The 25096-nt window shown below is 35.4% G+C and overlaps 1 protein-coding gene across 2 annotated transcripts in view; it reads left to right on the plus strand.

Annotated features, from left to right (window-relative positions):
- The window catches only part of CSMD1 (CUB and Sushi multiple domains 1), a 1060835-nt gene that overhangs the window by 958998 nt on the left and 76741 nt on the right, over window positions 1-25096 (plus strand). For both annotated transcript variants that reach the window (XM_063150718.1, XM_063150717.1), the window contains exons 47-49: window positions 7092-7280; window positions 11434-11580; window positions 21707-21895. In XM_063150718.1, coding sequence (XP_063006788.1) covers window positions 7092-7280; window positions 11434-11580; window positions 21707-21895 — 525 coding nt within the window. The remainder of the gene's footprint in view (window positions 1-7091; window positions 7281-11433; window positions 11581-21706; window positions 21896-25096) is intronic.

The following is a 25096-nucleotide window of genomic DNA, read 5'->3' on the forward strand; positions in this document are numbered from 1 at the left end:
CGAGTGATGCAGGTTGAAATGGCATTTATAAGAAACTATTTTATCCTCATAGACTTGAAAAAACTTTGCTACTTGCTATGCAATTTGCATATTGTATTTCAAACTAATTTTTGAACTGCCTTCTCATATTTTACCTGCCTTCTCTACATTTTACTTGTAATTTAAAATTGTTCATATTGTCCTTTGTTAGTTCAGTTTCATATTTTTTCAAGATACAGGAACACTTTCCATTTTCCTGAGCTGTGCCACTGTGTTGTAGTAGTCAAAAAACATATTTATATGATAGAAGGCCAAATTCTAGGATATTATATATGAGTCTGATAGCATATCTGACAGGTAAGAAAATGAATCTCCATGACCAATTCTACATCATTCTCAAGAGATGACCTCCAGAGCAGCTGTAAACACAGCACACCACGGTTTTCTTACAGCTCCTTTTCTCTTCCTGTCTGAGGACAGACTTTCTCAAGATATTTGGTACTCTGTTAACTTGCCAGGTATTTTCTAACATGCAGAGCCCTATGCACCCCTGCAGAACATGCTGTCATTGTGAATAGGTTTATGCTTAAAAATATTGAACTGTCATCATTTCTGCTTCTACTCTTGGAGCCCTGCTCTCATCCTGTACCTTTATACTCTTGCTAAAAATTTCTTTCATATTTTAGTTGCTTTTAGGGAAGAGTAGAGATGTACATTAAAGCATTATGAGTGTTGTGACAGAAAGAAATATTCCTGTACTGGTCACAAAATTTGAGATGCTAGTTAAACAGATAATGGATATTCAGTGTAAGGTAATATGGCTGCTCAAAAACTTAAATTAGAGGGGTAGTGTGATAATATTGTCCTAATGTGGCGATCATATTTATGGATAAAAAGCAAAATCAAAGTTTAGGATATCAGAAATAGTATTAGAGTTAGGAATCTTGGTCAGGCCTTCCCCAAAAAACCTAAATCAGATTTCTGCAAAAGCCATGTTAAGGAATGTGTTTCTCAAAACTAGAATATGATGAAAGTGTTACTCTGACATGCAGAATTACCATTCTCATGACACTACCCCACTGCACGCAATTACATGTGACTGTAACATAGAGTTGTTACTTCCTGTTGTTTTTCTGTAGGCATTGCCTCTGTGCATGAATTTATGCAAGTTTAACAAATAACATTTTTTGGAATTTACATGTGCAACAATCTTATTAAAAATGAATGTAAAATAGACTACTTGTGTCCTCCAATCTGCCTAAAGCATGTTTTTTAGTATTTATTCCTGTTATCATTCCAAACTATTTTACAGTAGCTACTTTTAATATTCATGGAGTTTACTTATAAATAATTGAGTATTAAATATATTTTGGGGCTCAAACATCCAATTTATTTTGCAGTTCATATTTTCTCAAGTGGTAAATTTCATATCATTTCCTAAACTTCTAAACGTATAGGGAGTTGAGTCACCCTGTAATTTCACAGAAGAGGGTCCATGAGGTATCAAATATGTTAATGTGTTAGTCAAACAAAATAAACAATATTAAGAGTATAATATTTTGTTGTATTGACCTTGGCCACTCTGTCTCCCCTTCTCAGTGAGACAGGAAAAGGAAATAACTTGGATAAAAATTTGTAGGTCAAGATAAGGCAATTTGCTAAAGCAAAAGTGAAAGGTCGGATGAACAAGAAGAGAAAAAAGCCAAATATTTTGTTCTCTACTTTCCATCATCAGGCCATGTCCAGACACTTCCTGGGAAGCAGGACTTCAGCATATGTAGCTGTTGTAAATAATGAGTACACCCTCTTCTTCCTCTTTCCTTTAGCCTTTATTGCTGAGCCAATATCCCGTTGTATGGAATATCTCTTTGGTCAGTTTGGGTCAGCTGTCCTGACTAAGCCCCCTCCCAAGACCTTGCCCACCCCCAGCTGGCACTGCTGGGAAGTGGTGCTGCAGAATGTTGGAGAGACAGCACTGATGCTGTGCCAGCACTGCTCAGCAGTAGCCAAAATTCTGCTGCATTATCAACTCCTTTCTAGCTACCAACATAAATCACAGTACTGTGAGGGGGTGCTGTGGGGAAAAATAGCTCCATTTCAGCTAAATCAAACCCAAATATGTATGTGCTCTGCCTCAACCAGAGCACTTTTTACTTATGAGTATTCTATTTTTAAATGTTATGCTAAAAGGGCAGAGCTAATATTATTAAAAAAAACAAAAGCTCAAAATAGCAGATTTTTTTACCTGTTGTGTGTATGGTAAATACAAGATAATAACACTGTGGAGTTTACTTTTATTGAAATTATAGGTATAGCTGTGGTACTGAAAAATGGATGTGCCTTTTGTTTTGAGGAACAAGGTGAAGCAGTCTTACTGTCTCAGTATCTCAGTTTTATATTGTCGTATGTCTTTAGACATATGAATCTTCTGAAATTTAAATCTTACAAAGCGTAGCTTCCAGCCTGGAGATTAAGCTCTGTAATCAGCAGCTAAGCTAAACTGGAGAGGAATTGGTGAGTAATTCATTAGGGGGCAGGAAGAGCCAATGAAGGCTGCCATGGTGAGCTGTGCCAATTTGCCACAAAACCCCGTGGTACAGGCAGCTTCCCAGACTGCAAAGGGGAAACACACAGTGTGCCTTCCCCTGAACTACTTCAGAGCTATTCCTCTCACTAGTGCCCGTGGTGCATCAGCTATGAACAGCTTAGACTGGAAGGGACTTCTTGCAGAATGACTCTTAGCCATAGGAAATAAATCTTGGCAATAGGAAGACCTGAAGCTATAGCTCAGGGTTTAAAAATATTTGGTCACTTCTGTTCTAGCACAAAAGAGGAACTGAGCTGTTTACAGGTTAGAAGGACATAATAGTTTTGATCTTACTTGAATTTTCTGCTCTAGGAATATGCTGGTTTTGTCTCAGTACCACAGCAGAATATTTCATACCTCCTTTCACCCTTAGCATCCCTATTTGCCCTGATTTGTATTAGAGAGGTACATTTTTTCCCCCACTTAAGCACTATTTCTCCTTTTTGAAAATTGTTTCATTAGCAAAATTCTAAAGTTCAATAAGTGAATACAATATCACCCTTAGCATCACTACCTGCACTGATTTGCTTCAGAGAGGTACATTGTTTTTTCCACTTAAACATTATTTCTCCGATTTAAAAATTGTTTTGTTAGTAAAATTCTGAAGTTCAGTAAGTGAATACAATAGAATATGTGGAGAAAAAAATTCCTACAGCAGTCCTGCTGATGTCTTTTCAGTCCTAAAAAGCAGTCAGACAAAGTTATGTAATAAAAACGCAGTTACCTTTATAAAGAATCCTTTATGGTGCACAACACACTGGAATACATGCCAAAAATGTGCTGAAGATGCACATAGTAACATAAAGTAGACACAATTTTATGTTTCACAAATTAGCATAACTGACAAGAATTCCCAGTTAGAGTTGAGATAATTCCTTGCTGGTTTGACCCTTTTTTGAACCCCCCCCTCCCCCTTTAGATACTAACTAAACAAGTGTCTTGAGAAGCCATTTTAACCTGGGTCCCCAGAGAAGTTACCCTTGGTCCCCAGAGGATTCAGGTCTCTAGGAATGTGTTCTGTCTTTCTGTCTAACATAGTAGGTGAAATGCTAGCTACAAATCTCTATAGTTATACAATAATATGCTACAGAGCTACAAATATATAAAGAATGTATAAATGCAAAAAGGCAAAAAGCAGTTTGGCATCACTGCGTTGATGTTTTTTGTGTACATGTGATGATGTGTTCAAGGAAATGCTCTGACCTTTAGGCTGTTGATTTTTAATATTCACTCACCAAATAAATGTTCTTAATTACAAAGCAACATCATACTTTTCCTCAATTATGAGAGAAGGGCATGAGGAAACATCTGCAAAAGGCACATTTTCCCTGTGGTGAATAATTTAGTTTCAGGTTCCTTCTTAAGATTTGGCTGCAAGCAACGAGACAGCTAAGAGCAGCTTTTCACTGTTATTGATAATTTTTGCATGTTTTTGAAATAACTTTTTTGTTATTTTTTCATACCTAGTAACTAAGCTATTTCCTTGTCTCTTTCCTTCCCTTTTTGTCCCTGATGTCTTCACAGGAAAAACTAGATAGTCAAAGAGCAAAGCAGCTGAAATAAAGAGGCAGGAAAAGTAATTTTTGTGTGTTTTTTACCCTTTCCTCCCCCCTCCACAATTTCCTATTCCTCTCTCTTTTTCTTTTTGCAGACCATTCTTACCATTTCTTCTCTGGAGCACTGCCACAGGTTTCTCAGATGATCACAGTCAGTGTCTGTGCTATATGAGTGTGTCTTTCTTCCTGTTCTATGACAGTTCTTTTATCCCAAAAGAATCTAACATTTTTCACTTCTCTGAATTGTTGACTTTATGTTTTCATTTCATTCCTTCCCTGGCTCAATTTTTTAAAGATGCTTGCAGTGTATTTCTTGAGTTAGTGAACAATATTTCAGCACTTAGTCACAGTGTTCTGGGGATCACTATACATTGATCTCAGATTTTTCAAAATGTAATTTTGAATCTTATTCTTAGTTGATAATATTCCATCCAAACTTCCAAAAACTTCATATACTGGAGTACGTAAACAAGAGTTCATTCAGTGAGTTCTTAAGAGGATACTTAGAGGGCACCTCTCTGAAAATTATAACTGTGGTGAAAATTATAACTTAGCTGAAAGAGCACCCATATAAAGGAGGCAATAACAGCCTTTTAGAATAACCCAGCTGTAAACTTCTCTGGAAGAATTGTAATATTACATTTCTCAAGTAATGAGACCACCAGGCTTTAGTCTTGTCTGGACTGTATCTGTGTAACATCCAGATTTTGTTTGCAAACCCCAAATCTGAATGACTGCTATATAGTTGGTTTCATGAGTGATTTGACCAATGGTTATTTCCATAACTCCCTAAGATGATGAAGAAAAACAAGCAACAAAAGACATTTGTATCCTTAGCATTTGTGCTGCTAGTGTTTAGATATGGCATGTTTACAAAACCACTGCAGACGTACTTCCTACACTCCCATGTCCCATTCCAAGTGACCCATACATTGCAGCTTCTTGTTTGCCATGTTTAGTTTATTGTAGCCATTTCTAGACCATAATTTATCCAAAGAGGCAAGAGTTTTCCAGTGTTGAAAAGAATCACTGTGTCTTGCTGTGAAAAGTCAAACAGCATCACTTATTTCTCCAGGGCACTTGTAACTTTTGACTTTGTAATTTTTGTAATTTTTGAAGACAGGCTTTTAATTCTCAAGTTTTTCTCATGAATGTTACCATTTTTAATAAACATTTCACGTAAGCTGATACTGGATCAGTATAAAACACCTTTTCCCTTCTTAAAATAGCATAAGGAATGAAACTACAGGATAAAGCAGTTTGTGGAACTGTGTCATGTCAGCTACCCTTCATCAGTGATGTGCACTTTTATTCATGTCAGACAGGAAATGCTGTGGGGAAAATTATTGTTATTTATCTGATGGTATTTTTTTGCCCAATTTTTTTCTCTGAGAATTTGCTGATTTACTTGTGTTTTCTGCAAACTTATGAGTCAGAGCACCTTTTGACAGCATTTTCCCAAGTTATTCTTGTATTAGTTTGAAGAATAGAGGTAGTAAAAGTAGCAGCGTGTTTCATTTTAGGAGAGTGAGAGAAGAAGCTACTGTCATTAAACACATGCAATGCTGTATTCTTATACAGAATTTCATGTGAAATTTCTGGGTGTCATTTTACTACAGGTGATTCTACCTCAAGAAGCAATCCCTGGATTATTGTCTAAAGGATTCTTACTGCCTTATATACCATTGTCCCACAGGCTTTCCCTTTCTTAGGATCTTTTATGAAAGATGACTTTGCCTCTTAGGGATACTGTCTGCTGCAGCCAGTGCAGTCAAATAATCGCAGAAAGGGATATATGCCAAAAAAAATTATTTGTGTCCAATCTTTTGCCCAACCCAGATCTTGTTCCCCTGCTTGATGCCCTATTCTCACTTGCATATTACATCCCTCCTTTTCACTGGCTGACATTTTTCTCTCTGACTGAAGAAATTTCTCAGCTACAACTGAACCCAAATTTCACCTCCAAGTCTGCAAAAGGTCTTCTGAGGGAAATGGTCCTGTTTTGAATGTTTGTTTCTGATATTTATGTGTGGATTTCCCTCCACAGTATACTTTTTCTGCTGATCACTTTTCCCTTTGTTGTTTTGTTTTCACTTTTCTTACAACCTTTACTTTATTTAAGTCCTTGGGCACTATGACAGATGATTTCCAGGAATACACTTCTGTCTAGATATATTTGTGAATCTTACGTAAAAATATTGTTAACATGAACATATATTATGAAACCGTGGACAAAACATATCAGGAAACAGATTTGAAAAAATGAGTTCTATGTGAGAGGCAAAATATTAAATAGTGACAAAACTTCCTAATCAAACCAGTGTTTAGAATATAAAATTTACAGTATTTTAATATATTGTACTCCTTTCAGTATGCAGAGGTCATGAATACCTATGAATGCCAGGTGAAATTTAGAGTTCAGACTTTAAATACAGGGGAAGTAGTTGGTAAGAAGGTCTTACTTGGGTGACTTGGAGCATTTTATCTTGAAAATGAACACTTTACATAAAACTTGTGTACTGTAAATTAATCTGGTATGTCTAGATGTTTCAATATGTTGTCATGTTTATGTAACAGGCTTCAGTTCTAAAGCTGGTTCACTTTTTTAGGATCTCAAATAGAATACAGTTTCCAAATAAAAAGTTTTACTGTTACTTTTACCTCACCTTTGTGAATGATTGCACCAACATATGTGAATTCCTTGACTGAAACCACTTTAGTCTCTACCATATTTCTTTCTGGATAGATGCTTTACTGTATTTTATAAACTAATACAATGTTTCATAAATCAAAGTTTATAAAAGTGGTCCTGTTTCTGTGCATATTATAGGGAATTTTTTCCCCCTTCCATCTAGAATATGGTTTTAACACGTTTTCATTTGGAAACTGACCCTGAAGCATGCATTTACTGGAGAAGAAGCACTTTGTTTCATTGCTATTCTTAGTGTTCTTTTTTGTGTCCTTTTTAGCACAATGTCCAGCAAATGAAATTCGTACAGAATCATCAGGAGTGATCCTCAGTCCAGGTTATCCAGGCACCTACCCCAACTCTCAGACATGTTCTTGGACTATTAAGGTTGAGCCAGGATATAACATCTCCATTTTTGTAGAAATGTTTCAAAGTGAAAAGCAGTTTGATGAGCTGGAGGTATTTGATGGTAAGAAAGATTTAAATTCTATCTTATTACACAAGATCAAACACTGGGTGGAGTGGACCTTGATTTGCAATTTTTGGGATCACAATGGAGTGATATATCTGAAAATAAAACAATAATTCAGAATTCCTATTACTTTTGCCTTAAATCTAAATCTATTAGCCAATGCAAGTTTTTATAGATGTATTCAAGACAGAGAATATTTTAAATTTTCTTAGGTATTGTTACAGAGGAGCATGAACAACTGCAGTTTCCCTGGGAAAGTCACATAGTTTTCTGTTTCCAGCAAAATTCATGCAGGTGTCTGAAAGATGTTAACATGCTGATCCAAAATTATTCATTTCTGGTGAAGAAGTATTTTGGGGATAGAATTACATTTGTCCAAATGAATAAAATTATTTGAGTCTTAATACTGGAATTTGAGTTCAAATACCCTATCTGGCTTCTCCATAGCATTGTAGACCAGTGTTGTTCACTGTTTGAACATACCACTGTTGAAGTGTTCATCTGTTTAGGGACAAAGAGCAGAAAAATGCGTTGTCACTTCTCAAAGGCCCCTACTTAATTCTTATTTTCTACCTCATTCTGATCTTATTATGACTTATTATGTTCTCATTGATTGACAAGGATAACTTGTCTCTGATTGTTCTTAAATACATTTTTATTCATTTAGAGACTATTATCATATCTTCCTTCATTAAGCTAGAATAGATGATAAATTTGATAGAAATGATGAATATTCACTATGGGAGTTTCAGAGCATGAAAAAATATTAAAAGGTCACATCTATTGAGATATCTTGTTTTAAGTATTTTCTGACGGATTAGAATTTAATGTCTAAAATTACTAATTTTTTTCACGTTTTGGTAGAAACATCCTTAAAAAATCCACAATATTTTTGATGCTTTTAAAAATGCCATATCATAGCACATTTTTTTTTTTCATAACATGTATGCTGGTCCATGTCAGGTTAGTGCAAAAAACAGTCTGCAAAAAATCTATTAAGACTGGCTTTTCTTCCATTCCATTTTGTATCAAAGACAATATGGAATGTTACTGGAACTTTTCTAGTGGTCTGTTCATGTTGTTTTCTTTGGATAAATTCAGTTGAAACAACATAATTTTCCTGATATATATTTCTGTTTTCTTTCCTCTGAATTTAAATGTAATGAAACCGGATTATTAAGAGTAGATCTGAGAGAAGAATTAATGTCGTTCCCACATTTTTAAGCACTTTAATTTCATGGCATGAAATAATATTCTTACAAATTCATCTCTACTGCAGCTCTGCAGAAGTAATTTTTTCTACCACCTACCGGCAACCTTAAGTGAAAAAGATAATGGCATATTTATAAACTCTCAACTATAGTGCCATGTGGAGATTCCTGAGCTAGCTCTCAACAAGTTGATATTCAGATATGGTCCATTGCAGCACCTTGCAGAGATACTTGTTTGTGTCCCTGTGGCCACATTAGCAATGTGCTTTGCTAATTAGTTAGACATCTCAGCATGAGTTTTTGGGGGCAGAAGACAATGCTGATGTGGCTCTCCTGCTTCCAGTGATGGCTGTAACTCAGACTCAAATACTGCTGCATTTTGCAGCAAACAAATATGTGTCATACTGTGGGCCTTGTGCAGTCCAAAAAAGTGTATTTAATCTAGGTTAGGAGAACCACACTGATCTATCTCTAAAAGGTAAAGATACGTCATCAAACTTTACGGAGAAACTGTATAAAAATTTGCAAGACAAACATTTAGAGAATTAGTGTAGCTAAGGCACTCATCTCTGATTGCTTCATAAGGCAGCTTTGGAATGCAAAGCACAGCAAGAACTGCACCCACCTGACTGCACTGTACATTGTGGTGCTTCAGCAGCTGGATGATGGTCAGGGTAGGCAGCCAGTCAGTAAAGTCAGCCTGGTCAAGTGGGAGCAACAAGACCATGAGCCATTCCCACTTACCTGTCATACCCTTAGAAAACCCTCTCTGGATTCCAAACCACGGAAGCCATAAATGTTACATGATCATAATTATTAAAGTGTTTTGAACTTGAAATTATGGCATTCAGGTATTTACACTGAATAGCATTCATTTAGTACAGAATTTTTTTTCTCTCTGAAATAAACTGAGACTAATCTATCACTGAAAATAGAAGATAATGCCAACATTTATCTAATATTCAAAAGAACATCCTATGACAGATCACCACACCAGAAGTTGAGTGTGTTGTTTTCTTATATAGACAAACTCTGAAATAATAATTAAATAAATGTCAGAATCAAGAACAACTGAGTCATGCTGCTGACCTTCCTGAACACCATCTGAGGAGCTGACTGGTAGGTAAGATACAGACTGAAACTCAAATCCGGGAAAAACAAAGCAAAACTAAAACATTGAATCAAAACTAATACATTGAATCAATCCTCTGATCTCCTAATGATTAAAAAATGCGGTATGGCATATGATGCTGCAAAATAATTTCATGATCACTAATAAGGATTCTTACTTTATTGTAGGTAGTAGGTCTTTATTGGTAGAAGTCCATTCTTTAGTCCCTTGAGAATTTTCAAAGAACATTTACATTCCAAACTGTAACAAGGGTGTTAAACGGATTTACAAAATCCAAAGTGAAGCACAGAGAAACTGAGTCAAATGTCATGTTCTAAATAATTTTCTCAATCAAAAATAGGAATTGACCTTAGCATTCCTTATCATTTATCCTACATTGTAATCATCGAACACTAACTCTGCAATATGACAAACAAACAAGTCATGAAGCATTTTTATGATGGCATGCTGAGCAAACTGTGCCTAAAGCAATGCTTATTTGTTCTTATTTGTAGATGCATTTATTATTTAGAATTTTTTAAATAATGCTAACTTAGTTGTAGTATTAGAGTGACTGAAATGCAGTTCCTAAGAGCTGGGAAGTATTTTTAATGTTTAGGTTTTTGTAGCTTCCATAGCCTCTCTTTTGTACCTGAAATGTCCCAGTCAAAAATGATACTTTTTAATTTGTTGAACTGGTTGGGGCTGATAACAGTTTTCAATTTTATTGTATTCAATTTTTAGTTGTCATTAGATTCAGTTTTATTTTTCTATTTCCATGTAACATAAGAAGACCTATTCAGGCTGTAGCTGCTCAAACTCAGCAAAAAATGAATGAAGAAGCTCTTCATTTGTAATAGTAACTCTGAGCAAGATAATGTTGGTTGACATAGCTTTCTTAATCTTGATAAAACGTGGAGCAAGGGACATGGTGAGCATGTGAGAGTGCTTCAGCTGGAGAAAACATTACCTTCATATGGAGGAAAAAAAAAAGCCATTTCGTGTTTTAGAAAGGTTCCAGTTGGAGATTGGATTGATAAATGGATTTTTGTTGTTTTTGTTCTCTTCTATATATGTTGTTATATAAATAGTCCTGAAATCATTATCTGTGCCTCTATGGTTTTATTCTGGTGAAGATATTGGTTTAGGGCCAGGATACAGTTTTTCAGCATCTTGTATTTACCATAAATGAACACTACACTAAAATGGAACTATAATAAACATAGTAATTAACAGAACTGAGTCCTAGTGAAGCATGCAAATTCATAACACTTGTACATATGTGTATTACAAATGAAACTGTGATTGTCTTACACATGGCAGAGCTTTTTTTTTTATCTTCTGTTTTCATTATGTAATATGGTGGTGTTTAAATTGTACAAGCTGTACAATATCAAAGTATACATTTGCTACCATTCACTAGTTAGAAAAGAGCTTAAATAAATAATAGATTTAAAAGGGCAAGGAGCAGACACAGACCCTCATTCAGTGTATTTGTGTCAAATAAAAATTAATACCTCGTTTTATTTTAAACAACTACTTTTTTCAAAGGTTTTATGGAGAAATCTTTAGTTGCTTTATATTTCCATCTGTTTGTACCTAGATTTTTTTATCTAGGTACAAAGAAATTGAAATATTAAGCAATTATAATGCTCTCTAGTGAAAACCTAAAACCAGATGGACAGATTAAATTGAGATCTCTTCGTTATTTCTCTGGCTATTTCCTATGCTACCATGTTCACATTCACAGCTTAGTTACAATATTGAAAGAATTACTTAAACGCATAGTACTTTAAAACTTCACTAGTTTCTTTATTCATCTCTAAAGGTTCTTCTGGGCAAAGCCCCTTACTGGTTGCTTTGAGTGGAAATCATACTGGGCAACTGAACTTCACAAGCAAAATGAATCAGCTGTATCTCCGCTGGTCAACTGATCATGCAACCAGCAAGAAAGGATTCAAGATCCGTTACTCAGGTGACTATTCGTGCTTTCTCTTAAATTGTACTTTGTGGATATACTGTTGCCCACTTCTAATATAATGTCTGTTTATCTGAAGATAATTTTTTATAATGTTTATTTCAAGGATGTTAAATCATTCTGTTTTAAGGACAGAACTTGGTCTCTCCATTTTTTCCCCAGTGTGCCAGAGATCTCCAGATCTCTAATACTTCTCCAATTTATACTCCTCTCTGCACCTGTTCTCTTGTCTTATCAGATCCAGAGAGAGGCCTTTCAGATGTAGTGGTAGGGATAACCCTTAGACTTTCACAGAAGTACTCAGAAGTGAGAATTTTTGATTCTCATTAGCAGTGCAGTACTTCAGCTGCAATTCAGTATACAATTATTAGGTTTGCAATTTCCTAGAGTTGCAGTTATCAATTCTCATTATTATGTTTTTCTTCATGTACAAATAAATGAAAAACTGAGGGGGTGTAAAAAATCCCTCATTTCTTCAACAGGCTGCATATGAATCTGGTAACATGAAAATATGTAAGCAGTCTATCTAAATAGTGCTAAAATTATTTCCCATATTAATAACAAACATCGAGAAGAAATATACTGCAGTACTGGATTATGTGTTATGTGTAGACATATCAACCCTTACTCTGTTTGCAGCCTGTTTATGATGTTCCCACACATACATCTACAGACATATTGCTACTAAAAGGCTTGGCTGAGGGATCATTTACACTATGTGAACAGTATGTGTGAGAGGGAAAGGTGATAATTGCTATCATTAACATTTGCTTCTTCTGTGTTTGGACTTGATTAGCAATGTAAAGGTTCTGTGAGTTAATTTTGGAGGCTAAATATTGTCAATAAAAATTAAGTAGAGAAAGGATTACTAAGCATGTTTTAGCAGAACACTTCATGAAGTACCAGGTATCTCCCATTTAGTCATGGTAAATGTTCTTAGGGTGACAGTTTTTGGGAAGCTCACTCCTTTTATGTACCATTCATGCTCTGCCTGTCAAATTTCTGGGAAGTTTCTCATTACTGAAACAAGATCAGGGCCCAGCTCAGAGCATAATTGTGATTGTTTCAGGGATTTAAGAACTAAGTAGAAACTGTTTGCAGTCGGGAAAAAAAAATCACTAAAAGCATCATCTTCACCTGCACTTTTGGATAATTTCTACAGACAAATTGAAGCTGGGGAATGGAGAAAAAAAATTTTTTTCAAGCATACTGGATATTGATATAGGTTTTTATAGTAAAAAAGCAATTGCAGGACTTAATAGATAGATTGAGAATATGCAAGAGGGAACAAAGAGAACCTGTCACATTGTAGCCCTCAAATGTGTGGCAGTGAAAGGAGCTGGCCTCCATTCATTAATTCAAAGTGAGGAAGCAATATCAAGGTTACATGAATAGACTTCATGTGAAAATGTTGGTTTGTAAGTATCAAATTATTAAGGAGGCTGATTCTTGAGGAATGGCAAAATATTTTGAACCTGCATGCACACAAAACATGTTTTGCAGTACTGAAGAAGTGGTCTATAATTGCTAGGCTCAATTCATCAATTATTATGGCACTAGCTGTGACTAACAACAAAATTGGGGAACTGGAGAGAGATATGCAATCCTTATAGCTATGTTTTAGGAACAAACAACAGTTTAGCTTTTTCCGCTTCACTAACAGTCAGTGCCTGCATTTTTCTCTAAACTTCTGTCCATTTTACATGAGATTCAATGGAAATAATCAGCATGAAAGAAGAGTAACAGTGAGCGGCAGCATAAACAATTGGATTTGAATCCTAATGAGGGAGAGCAACATCATCAAAGGAGGAAAAATACAAGATCCCAAAAAGGCTATTGATACTGTGGCAGCTGTGACTGAGCCAGCAGGCTTCCTCATGATGAAGATCCTATTGAAATGAATTACTGCCCTCCCATAACCTTTCCCTTCTTCTCCAGCTATGCCTGTGCACAAAATTTTGTAAATTCTCATTTTGTCACAGCTAGATTTCAGTTGTAGTTACAAATTTTGTTCACTGTTAAAAGCTGCTAGAAGCTTTTATGAGAATGCTTAATATCTTCTTTAGCATGCAGCCTTAATTGTGTAAGCTGTTTGCTTAATATCATGTTTGCTATCATGTGCTATAAGACTTTTTGCTAAATCTCAGTGGAAAAAAGCTGAGGCATTACAGCAGAAGGGTATTCTTTTAAGGGCTTTGACATATTATACATGCACTAGCTTAGATTTTAGTCTAAATTATACATTTCCTAACTGCACTAATGCCTAATATTAAATGATCTCTTTCTTAACCTACAGAATATCTGCCTAGCATCCCTCAATAATTTATAACCCTGCATACACATTCCTACTCAAGCAAGCTAGGGAAAAAGTATAACTAAGAAAAGGTAGATGAATCTTTTTTTGTTTTGTTTTTAATTATTGGTAGAAGGAATGAAAGTGCACTCCAGCACCTGGCATATCTGCTGGAGGCACATGGACTTGGGAACCAGATGGGGACTTCATTTGCTACTTTTCAAGTGACATTGCCACTACAACAGTCACAGGCTTTTGTTTAACTTTTGGTTATTCTTTCAAAAGTAAGTAAGCCTAGTGGTTACTAAGCTAATTTGTAATTTCCTGCCAGAAGCACTATTTTTTCTTATTCCTCAGGTTTAAGTGGCCAGGTTTTTGTAGCAGGGGGGCTACACGTATGGCGTCTTTGAGAAGCTGCTTGAAGCTTCTCCCATGTCCAAAAAAACAGGTTCAGCTGGTTCCAAGATGGACCTGCAGAGCTGACCATGGATAGTGGTAGTGCCTCTGCAATAACACGCTTAAATATATATGTATATATATGTATATGTGTGTGTGTGTATATATATATATATATATATATATATATATATATATATATATATATATATGTATATATATACTCAGCAGCAGCTAGAAGGAGTGAGGATACGAGTGACAACTCTGCAGAAACCACAGTTGGTGAAGATGGAGGGCAAGGAGGTGCTCCAGGCACCAAAGCCAAGTTTCCTTGAAGCCTGTATTGCTCTCTAGCCCTAGCATAGCACCAAGGCCCACCCAGCTGCTTGCTTACTCCCCCCAAAGCAAGATACAAGATGGAGCAAAAAATCAGAGGAATAAAAATGAGAAAACTTGTGGGATGAGATAAACAGGTAAAGTTTAATAGGTAAAACAGAGGTTGCACATTTGCAATCAAATGAAAATAAGGAATTCATCCACCACTTCCCATTGACAGGGGTTCAGGTATCTCCAGGAGAGCAGGGCTCCACCAGCCTCAATGGTGATTTGAACAAAACTTGCGACACTGGTCCTTCTCTCTTCTTCTCACAGCTTTTATTGTTTGTTGGTCATGACACCATATCTTATGGACTGTCTCTTTGGTCAGTTGGGGTCGCTGTCCCATCTGTGTCCCCTCCCAAATCCCCGTGCATCCCCAGCCCCCTTGCTGGTGGGATGGTGTGAGAAGCACAAAAGAGCTTGACTCAGGGTAAGCTTTGCTCAACAGTGACTTCCCTGTATTATCAACACTTTGAAAAACATGAATTCTATCCTAGACAAACCAGCATACCTGGGAAAAGAGGAGGGGAAGGGGAGAACAGGCAGAGCAGAGGCTTTTCACAATTTGGTTTGATATCTCATTATCTTACTCTGATCTGATTGGTAAAAAATTAAAATAATTTCCCCAAATCAAGTCTGTTTTGCCTATGACAGTAACAGCTGAATGATCTCTCCCTGTCCCTATTTCAGCCCACAGGCCTTTTGTTATATTTTCTGTCCCCTGTGCAGCTGAGAAGGGGAGCAATTCTGCAGCTTTGGTGTACACCTGGCATCCAGCCAGGGTCAACTCAGCACACTTTTATTATGTTCTTTTAACCTCTTAAGTAATTGCGAGAAGCTTAATTCTTCACCCTTCTTTTCTTGTTATTTTTAGGCTTTGGACATGTTAAACAAGTGTTTCTACTCCCTCTCTATTTCAACTTAGAAAAAAAGAATATTGATTAGTTTGTCTACATTTTCCAGTAGATGGTTAGAAGTGACAAGGGAACTGTGTGAAGAATTTCATCAGACTCCGTATAATTGTTTCTTCTCCAATTTGTAAACTTTTAGGTGGGTGATTTGCGCAGCAGGAAGGTCACAGAGAAGTACTGTGAATCACGAAAAATATTCAGGATGATTTATAAATGTTTAACCACCAGTCAGAATAGCTGTCATATAAATAGCAGGTTATTTAGTCAGATATTTATTTTGCAAACATTCACAACTATATCACTAAAGAGGGAATAGGCCTTTGAAAATTTATCTTGTCTTTTCATGTTGTTTATTTGTTAGATATAAAATAAAATGCAAAAGAAAAAGAATGACAGCCTGATCCCTTTTTGTGGCCTGGTTGAGTATTGTTCTCAATTTTGATCCTGTACATTTTAAAATGAAAATTAACATATGGAATGTATCGTCCATTCATTAAGGAAATGGTTTAGTAATCAGAAAACATATATTTAGTTTTATTATGTGTCCTTATCTACTTACTTTAGGCAGTGTCCAAGATAGATTTCTTATCTATAGAGTGAGTATGACAATAGCCCTCTACTGCAGAGGATATTTAAAGAATAGCAGCACAAAGAGATAAGATTCCCCAGTAATATGACAAAGACAATTAAGTATCCAAAAGGGAAATTTATAAGGAAGGAGTGTACTGAGGTGTGACTTTTTATTTCTCAACATAAAATCTAGCATGTAAGGTGAACAAATCATTATGGTATATGAAGAAATTTTTTTTATTTATTTATAATTTCAAATATAGTGCTGTTTCTGTGAATACTTACAAATATCTTCTCCATATTAGTTTTTTTGACTACTGATCAAGGAAACTGCTTGGAAATCAAGTCCTTTGCTAAGACTAGTTCTTTGATAAAATTTTGTAGATTCCCTGTAGAGAGTGAGTTTACAAAATCATCTGGGAGGGTTGGACATGGAATTATAGAGAATTTTAATTTGTAATTGGGAGTCATTTAATTGAACTTCCCTGAGACAGAGTGTCTCAAACAGCAAAAAAATCCCCTCAACATAAATATTTGAATGTTCCAGCTATTAAGAGAATATGCTTTGTTAGAGTGTGGTCCTGCAAATACAAGATCAGTGTTTATAGGTGTTGCTGTCCACACATCCATTGACTAGTGATATGTGATTTAGCTGGCAGCTATTACCCTGTCGGTATTCAGTGGCAAATTACAAAAGTTTTGATGTTAAGTTAGCTGAATGTTTTGATTATAAGTGAGCTGAAAATGTTCAGTATGTTGCTTTACAAAATACACTGTTTTCTAAGAGGTCCTGAAAGGACATGGATGATGTGTCATTTGGAAAAGTAAATTAAACCTGTAACTGTAAAGTTGCTTTGGTCAGTGGAATGGTCATAGAAGTTTATCACATTTTGTGGTAAAACATTGTCATTCTGAGATGAGAGCACTCCTGTGTGATTACACCTATTTCAGCTAAGCCTCATAGGATTCCAGGACAAATTCCCCCAGAAACTGGCTGGAAGAAGAACAGCATTTTATCACAGTGGTCCTTGACACAAGGCTGCAGTATTTTATGAGTGCACAGTATGGATTTCTGCTTAAGCTCAAAATTTTCACTCAGCTTACAGTATATGTAGTTTTCAGTCTGACATTCTTCAAACATTTGCTTACACTTCAGGTCTTCAGACATTCATTTATTGCTTTTTGTGTGGTTCTTCTGTTAATGTCAGTTCCTGATCCTAGAAGTTATGTGTGTTTCATCCTGGGCTCTGAAGGGAGTTCAGTTTAAAGAACAGATTAAAAATTACTAAAAAGTATGTAGACTTATCACTATTCCTTTACTGTATCAACAAGTGTATTTTTCAGAGTAAAATAAAAATCCATCTTCAGAATTTTTAGATAATTTGCTTAAAATACTTTTCTTCTCATGCTATTTATAGCTTTGACATTATAGCTTGGAGTATCAGCCTTTTCTGTACATATCACGCTGTCATGGCAGCACCAAGTACTATAATCTTAGTAGGACTTTTACATGGATGTGGATTACAGGCACCGCTTACCTGTAACCTTGTTGATGGCTAATGACTTGCTACTACTTTAAAATGTCATTAACAAGAATTTCTGTAAGAGTGGAAGATGGATCTGATCTAGGTTGGATGAAAGTTTTGTTTAAAACGTTCATTGGATAACATAAGTTATCCAAACATACACGGTTTACATGGCAAAATGTATGTTATGTGTGTCAGAAACACTCTTAACAGTCATGAAAGTGTAAAGTTTGGCACTTGGGGAGCACAGCCCCTTTCTGATACATGGGAAATTTTCTGTACTACCTGGTGAACTCTTCATTCTACTTCAAGGAATCCACCTCGCTTCATGGAGTCTCATTCATCATGCCTTTTGTCCCAAACTTTATACCCATTATGGTCAAAATGCCTCTGCCAAGACAGTCTAGCTGTCCTCCTCAACCCTTCTTTATCTCCACCCCTTTTCCAGCCCTCCCTACAATTCACAGTCTACTTTTAGTGGTAGAAAACATAAGGTTTTTCTTTATCCAACTTTTATCTATCTTTCTTTCCCACCTAGCTTAACATCTTGATTTCTCTTCCTCTTCACAAAGACACCCCTAATTTGTTATCCTCCTCCTTCCTGTCTTCTGTCTCTGGTCTTTTCTTTCTTTGTGTCCCACTAGTCAGTTTCATTTGATTTAATTTTTTTTTCTTTCACTGAATAATATTTTATTCTGAAAACAATCTCAGTTTCTGATTCATCAATCCTTTTGGTACCACTACTAATGGCTAACCAAGTGCTTCTTTTTCTCTCATTTTCATTGCTTTCTCCTGGTCTCCAGTCCCTCCCTTCCTGTTTCTCATCTCTTTGCACAATCTGTCATTGCTACTCTTCCCCATGGCTCTTAAATCAGCACCTTCATCTCGAATACTCTTTCTCTCCTTTCTCCAGTTATAACCTCCCTATTCTCAAAACACTTCTGTTAATTTTATATTCACACTTTAAAGTCTGTCTTTGACTTTCACAATGGCAGATGACCACAAAGCTTTACCGAGGCATCTCGGTTTCCAGACCTCTTCCCTATTTCCTACAGGTCCATGAAGCTGCTGCCACTCACCCACCTTGGCTTGTCAGGAAAAGTAAGCATTAGTAATGGTAGGCTGAAGAGGTGGTTGAAAGCAGAAAATACACAGGAGTCATCAAGGTAATGATGACTCATCCTTTCCTCACCTGGAAAGGAGGATATAGTTTTGTGTAGAATATCTACAACAATAAACTTTAGAAACTAAGTATTTTTAAAGGGATGTTGAAGTAAATTCTGAGTGATATTGCTATTTTCCTTCTTGTTTTCTTCTATAAATCTTCCTTCTTGTTTTCTTCTATAAATTTCTTAATTAAAAAGTTTTTTTTTGCCTAGCTCCTTTCTGAACATCACTTGATTCACGGGAGAGCTTAAATAATGCTTTTGGGCTCAAGGCATGATTAATTGCTACGACATAAGCAAAAATTATGACTGATAGATTTCCCCTTTGGCTCTCAAGAAATTTTCAGTATTTTGACATCATTCTGTGCATTTCAGCAGCCTGAATATCCCATGTTTCATGCCATTTTAAAGCTTCTCTCTCTGGATAGTCATATATATTTATTGTTGTAATCAGCCACAGCTAAAGCATGGCAATAAATACCCTGGCAATCAGAACGTGAAGTTTAACCTGTTACGCTAAAAATCTATTATGCGTTAAAAGACCTCTTCTTTTATATCTAGCCAAGAATTTACTGTTAGAATAACAATGTTAGCAGTTTAATAAGAGAATTACTAATCCATATTAAATGGTTATAGGAGGAGATAGAAAAAAGGAGACATGACAATACTATACAGAAAAACAGTACAGTTAGAAATCTTATGCAGTATTACTGGGCTACAGAGAAATATTTTATGTCTAAAATTGCAGTACTGATGTAATAAATTTGGAGTTTTTTTCTGAATTTCATATTTTATTTATGACTCACCATCTTTTCTTAAGATCTGGGATATTTAAAATTAAATAGCACTTAAGAGGTTACTGCAGCTGATTTTAGAGGTCTTAACCTGCTCGTTTTGCAATAACAATCTTATTTATTCTTCAATATGTTAAAAGGAAAATTAAAGCCATGTTTATTGTGGTTCTTTAAATGCCAAGTCCCCTTTTTAAAGAGTAATTTGATAATTAATGTAATTTAGGCAGACGAGTGAGTGTCGCCATGCCTATAAATGACACAGAACAGGGCCTCAAACAAATCTTTTTACTAGACCATCTTGGCTTATTAATTTTCATTCTAGTTTTAATTTTTTCCTTTAATATTTAGCAGAGGGTTTTTTCAGTTAATCCCCAAGCAAAAGAATGTACAGAAATAACATTTTGAGTAGAAATAATGTTGCTTAATTGAGAACTAAATAGCATAATTTCAACAGAGAGCAATATTTTTTGGTATTTTGAATGTTGGACTTAGCTTTGCTGCTTATGCTGGGTGTTATTACTAGAAATATTGTCTTTGATATACTGCATCTAAATCTAGACATTTAAAGGAAACGTTTTGGTTAGGAATATAATCAACTCTATCATCTCTGTCAATGAACAAAAACATTCTTCTTTAGGGGGTAATTGATATAGTAGGTGCACCATCAGGTGACAAAATATACATTAAAGATAAAAATTTAAAAATAGACCTAAAAATTGAAATCTGTACACCTAAACCTGTAATTATGCACTTGTGAAAATAAAGCAATTTTTGCTGGATAATTGTCTGCAGAAATTAAAATGAATGTCACAGTTTATCTAAGACACATTTCAGTATTATGGAGGGAGCATTCCAACAGTAGTTGCAGTCTCAGTCTTATTGGTATTAACATTTAGTTCTCAGTGGAGCTCAACAGTGTCCTCTCTGTGAAGAATGTTTGTAGGCTTATTTCAGTGGTGGATGTGCAGTCAGGTTTATTTTCAGAAAGCCATGATCCTGCCATGCTGCTTCTGAAAAGATAATTTCAGTAAGCTTGATACAGTGCATACCTGCTTCCAGTATGCAGTGACTTGTACATCAGCAGGGAGTCCAGGTAATTTTTCATATTGCTTTTATCCAGTGATAAATGTTTGCGTTCTACAAACAGATTCGTGTTACAACTCTGTTACAGTGTGTCAAACTATACTGCACTTCTGCTTGATCTGGGTCCAGTTCAGGTATCCATATTCCATCCTTACAGAAAGATACTGCAACCTTATTTTGGGAAATGGTCTTTATTACTCACTTTTTGACACAAAAAAAAATTGTACTTCTTTTGCTTATTCAGCGTATATTAAAAAAAATCCATTCTTATGTAACAGATTCTTGAGGACCATGCTGGTCATGGAATCCCCTCTGCAAAAAATATTAGTAGAGTAGTGATTAAAGTTAAGCAAGGTTTACTTTCATTTCAAAACTCAAACAGGTACATTCTGTCTTACTTCATATGTAGTGTAAATTCAACATTTAAGAAGTTGCAATCAGTTATGTTACATGCTTTTTGTCAAAGTCAATATACTTGCCCATAACTAAGAGAGAACAGGTACAAAAATTAACATCATTTTAATCTGAAAAAAAGCATCTGAAGAATCAGTGTAATGTTATTTGTCTTATAAATTTTTAACATATTTGACAAAATGTTTAAACTTTGACGTACATATCTAAGTGCACTGAAATTTTTAATAAAGCTGTTTCTATATGTTTTTGAATATTGTGTAGCTCAAAGAATAATTTTAAATGCAATTAGAAAATTTGAAGTAGAATGTTTATTAAGTGTGAGCAAACTTACTGAACATTCTATATGCTTCATGATTGTAGCTTCCTTATGTGAAGCAGTACAAACTGGTTTTGATTATAAATTTTGTTTTTGAACTTCATGATGTTTCTTTATATGTAGTCTGAATCTTCACTGAGGAACCAAAAGCACTGTAAAGGTTTTAGAATTGATTTTAGTGACATTCAAAGTTTCTGCATGTCATAAATAATCTCAATTTTGTACATTAAGTGCATTTGATTTGTTTTTAGTAATGTCTGTTTTTTGGGTTTTTAGCTCCTTATTGCAGTTTAAACCCTAACTTGAGGAATGGTGGAATTATAAATAAAACGGGTGGTCCTGCTGGAAGCAAAGTCCGCTATTACTGCAAGCCTGGCTACAGAATGATTGGTCACAACAACGCGACGTGCAGGCGCTACCAAAACGGAATGTACCAGTGGGATTCTCCTGTGCCAATCTGCCACGGTAAGATAATGCTTTCTTCTTGAGCAGGCTTCTGTAACTTCATGGTAAGGCTGTTTGACAAAACAAAGATGCAGCATTGTCAATACTGCTGTATGCCAAGAGAGACTCTGACACCATGACCTGATCCAAACACACGCTGACTTGTGTATCTCATGTGTGCAGGGTTGAAGTATTAAAAACTATTCATGCAGTCAAATACAGACCAAATAAAAAGTACGTCTTCAGTACTTTATTTTTTAGTAATGTACATACCGATAAACAGACCACAGGTTATTACATTGTATTACAGAACATTTTAAAAAATCAGTAGTTATAAGGGATTGCTTTATTATTGTAGAAAATAACTTTATAACCGGTTCTTTAAAGACATAATTTTTAACTTATTTTCTCTCTGTTTTGGGGGTTTGGGGTTTTTTTTTGTTTTATTTTGTTTTGTTTTGTTTTGTTTTTGTTTTGTTTTGTTTTGTTTTGTTTTGTTTTGTTTTTTGTTTTTACTATCCTGAAGCTGAACCAGGTTCTACTCCAGCTTGCTGCTCTTGCTAATAGTTGTTACTGTTTGTCAAATGTATATTCCCCATCCCTGGAAGGCCAGGCTGGATGGGCCTTTGAGCTGCCTGGTCTAGTGAAAAGTGTCCCTGCCCATGACAGGGGTTTGGAACCAGATCACTTTTAATGTCCCTTCCTACCCAAAAAATCCTATGATTCTGTGATAATATCAGGGACCTGGGGAAAAGAAAGAAGGCTGCAAATTCTACCCATGTCATATATGGCCTATTCTAATGTGTCTGCTTCTTGTCTACTTTATTTATGGAATGAAATTATAGTAGCATTCATATTTAAGAACATGCTTGATTAAAACTTGCAATTACTTGTTCTTAACTTTGTAAGACATTAACATTAGTTTTTATGTCTTCTTCAAGAAGACATTTTGCTTGATGTTCCACCTCAGTGATGGCTCAGATATTTCTAAAAAGACCATAAGACAGAAGTATGAAAGTTTTATTTTGTGATTTACAGGAAAAAAAAAAAAAAAAAAACAGCTGAGTTTTGGTGTGATGCTTACTCTTGAGAGTGTGCTATTTTTAAGAAAAGTAAAAAGCTGCAGAAATTTGGCTATGTTTGAAGAAATTGAAGGAACAGGGTTCCTATATTCTATACAGAATAATTTGGCGGCTAACTTATTTCTTCTGGATGAGCATTTTCCGGTTGAGAATGGCCATGTGGCTATGTCCCTATCAGTTCAGGGAGAAACTCAAACTTTCAGTGTGCCACAAGCAGGACCTGTGTATCTGTGCTTCCAGAACCCAGGATGTCTTCTAATCTCATATGCCATATTGTTATGTGGTATAATGCCACATATATGCCATATATGATTTGATATGACATGTGATTCTGTTTGATCTTCCTGAAGGTCACTAAGTCATGGGAGAATCTGTGTGTGATCTGCATGTGAAGTAAATTTAGGGACAAATGCTGCTTTTGGACTTGAACTGCATTTTAGGTGCTGTTTCTGGTGCTGGCATTGAAAATTCAGACCCTTTGAACTAAAGAACCTGGAATAATGACTAGGCCTACAGCTTGAGATCAGCAAAGTGGAGGATAAAGTTTTGTTCCAGATTAAAAAATTTTTTTAAATCTGTATGTGGGATAAAATTTTGATTCATTTGCTTAAACATGAAAGTCTAGTGTCATTTTCAGTGTCCTGAGGTGTTTTACCTCTCCTCCATCCACTAGTAGAGAAGGATATTTCAGGTATTAGGCTTGCAGGATGTCTTGGAGGCCTAGCAATCTCCGGGAACAATGGGAAAAGAAAAAACAAGCCCCATCTGCCTAAACTGTTGTACTTGATCGGGTCAATACTGTTGCTGAAACTTTGGGAGCTATTTTGCTGGCTATCTGGCAGGTGTCTTTTTTTAAAAAAGTAAAGAAATTTTTTCATCTCAGTCTGGACCTCAGTTACTTTAAGCATGTGAGGATGGAGACAGTATTCTGTGTGTAGTTGTTAGACTGGGGGGGCTGGGGCAATAAATTTAAGGAGGCCCTGTATTTTACTTCTCTCTAGAATTTAAAATCTTGTGATTCCTCAGCTGTCACAACTTCTATGCAATTGTATCCCTTAGCTTTCTGCTGCTTATCTAGCCAGACTATATTAGCTTTCTACTGCTACTTCCACTATTGTTCAAATAGCCGAGTTCTGTAAAATGAAAATACAACTCAGCACATAAAAATTCTTATATAGTTAATATTTTTTCGTAGTTTCTCTCTTTTGTTAGAACAGTATAATGTCAAGAGTTTTCTTTTATATTTTTAGTTTTTACATTTTATGTTCACAATTTTCTGTTCACAATGGCACAGAAAGTGCTTCAAATTGGCCATTCTAACCTTGAAAATTATGTCCAAACATAATGAGGTTTGTGAATGGAGAAAAAAGTTCTTTAAACAATTTGAGAAAAAAGTCCCCACTTTTAAGGACGAAATTAAATAATTCACAGAAAGGAGGAGGGAAAATGTACAGATGTGCAGGACTTGATATAACATCCCAGGACTTGATAGTGGATAAGCAAGGGTAAAAGAGCCTCAGAAAGTAATAGATTCTGAACAGAACTACAGAGTACTCAAGAAAATTGTAAAATACTTCAGACATTGTGTCTGCCCTTTTTTTATCACTGTCTGCAAGAAGGAGCTTTGAAATTTTAGCAATCTAGCATGTTCACAAATATGTTTTTTCATTAATTTTTAGCTGTATTTATAATTTCATCCATATATATGGCTGTGGGTATGTAGATTTCTGTAAACAATGGGAGAAAATAATATTTGCAAAATAGGTTGTTTAATCTTTACTAAAAATTTCTTATAAATGTAAGATTCCTCATTTTAATATGTAACTTCACAATTCTGGCACAATTATTCCAACTTGTATGTCTGAATGAGGCATATGTTATTCAAAAAACTCCGAAATGGAGAGCATATTTCAAAATTTATTTAGTACTTGTTATCAAAATGCATTCTCTTTAAAAATTACTTAAAATTACACATTTGGTCTTGCTCATGGATTTCATTATAGGGTCTTTCTAAATCAAAAACCCTTTGATTAGTTCAGAAATTTCTGTAAAACTAGTCCTACGGGGTTACATTTGTAATTAATAACTTGAAGTTGCCAGAATTAATTTTTGAAATCAAGTTTGATCATATTATCAAAAA

This window comes from Melospiza melodia, chromosome 3, assembly GCF_035770615.1.
Source record: "Melospiza melodia melodia isolate bMelMel2 chromosome 3, bMelMel2.pri, whole genome shotgun sequence".
Classification (NCBI taxonomy): Eukaryota; Metazoa; Chordata; class Aves; order Passeriformes; family Passerellidae; genus Melospiza; species Melospiza melodia.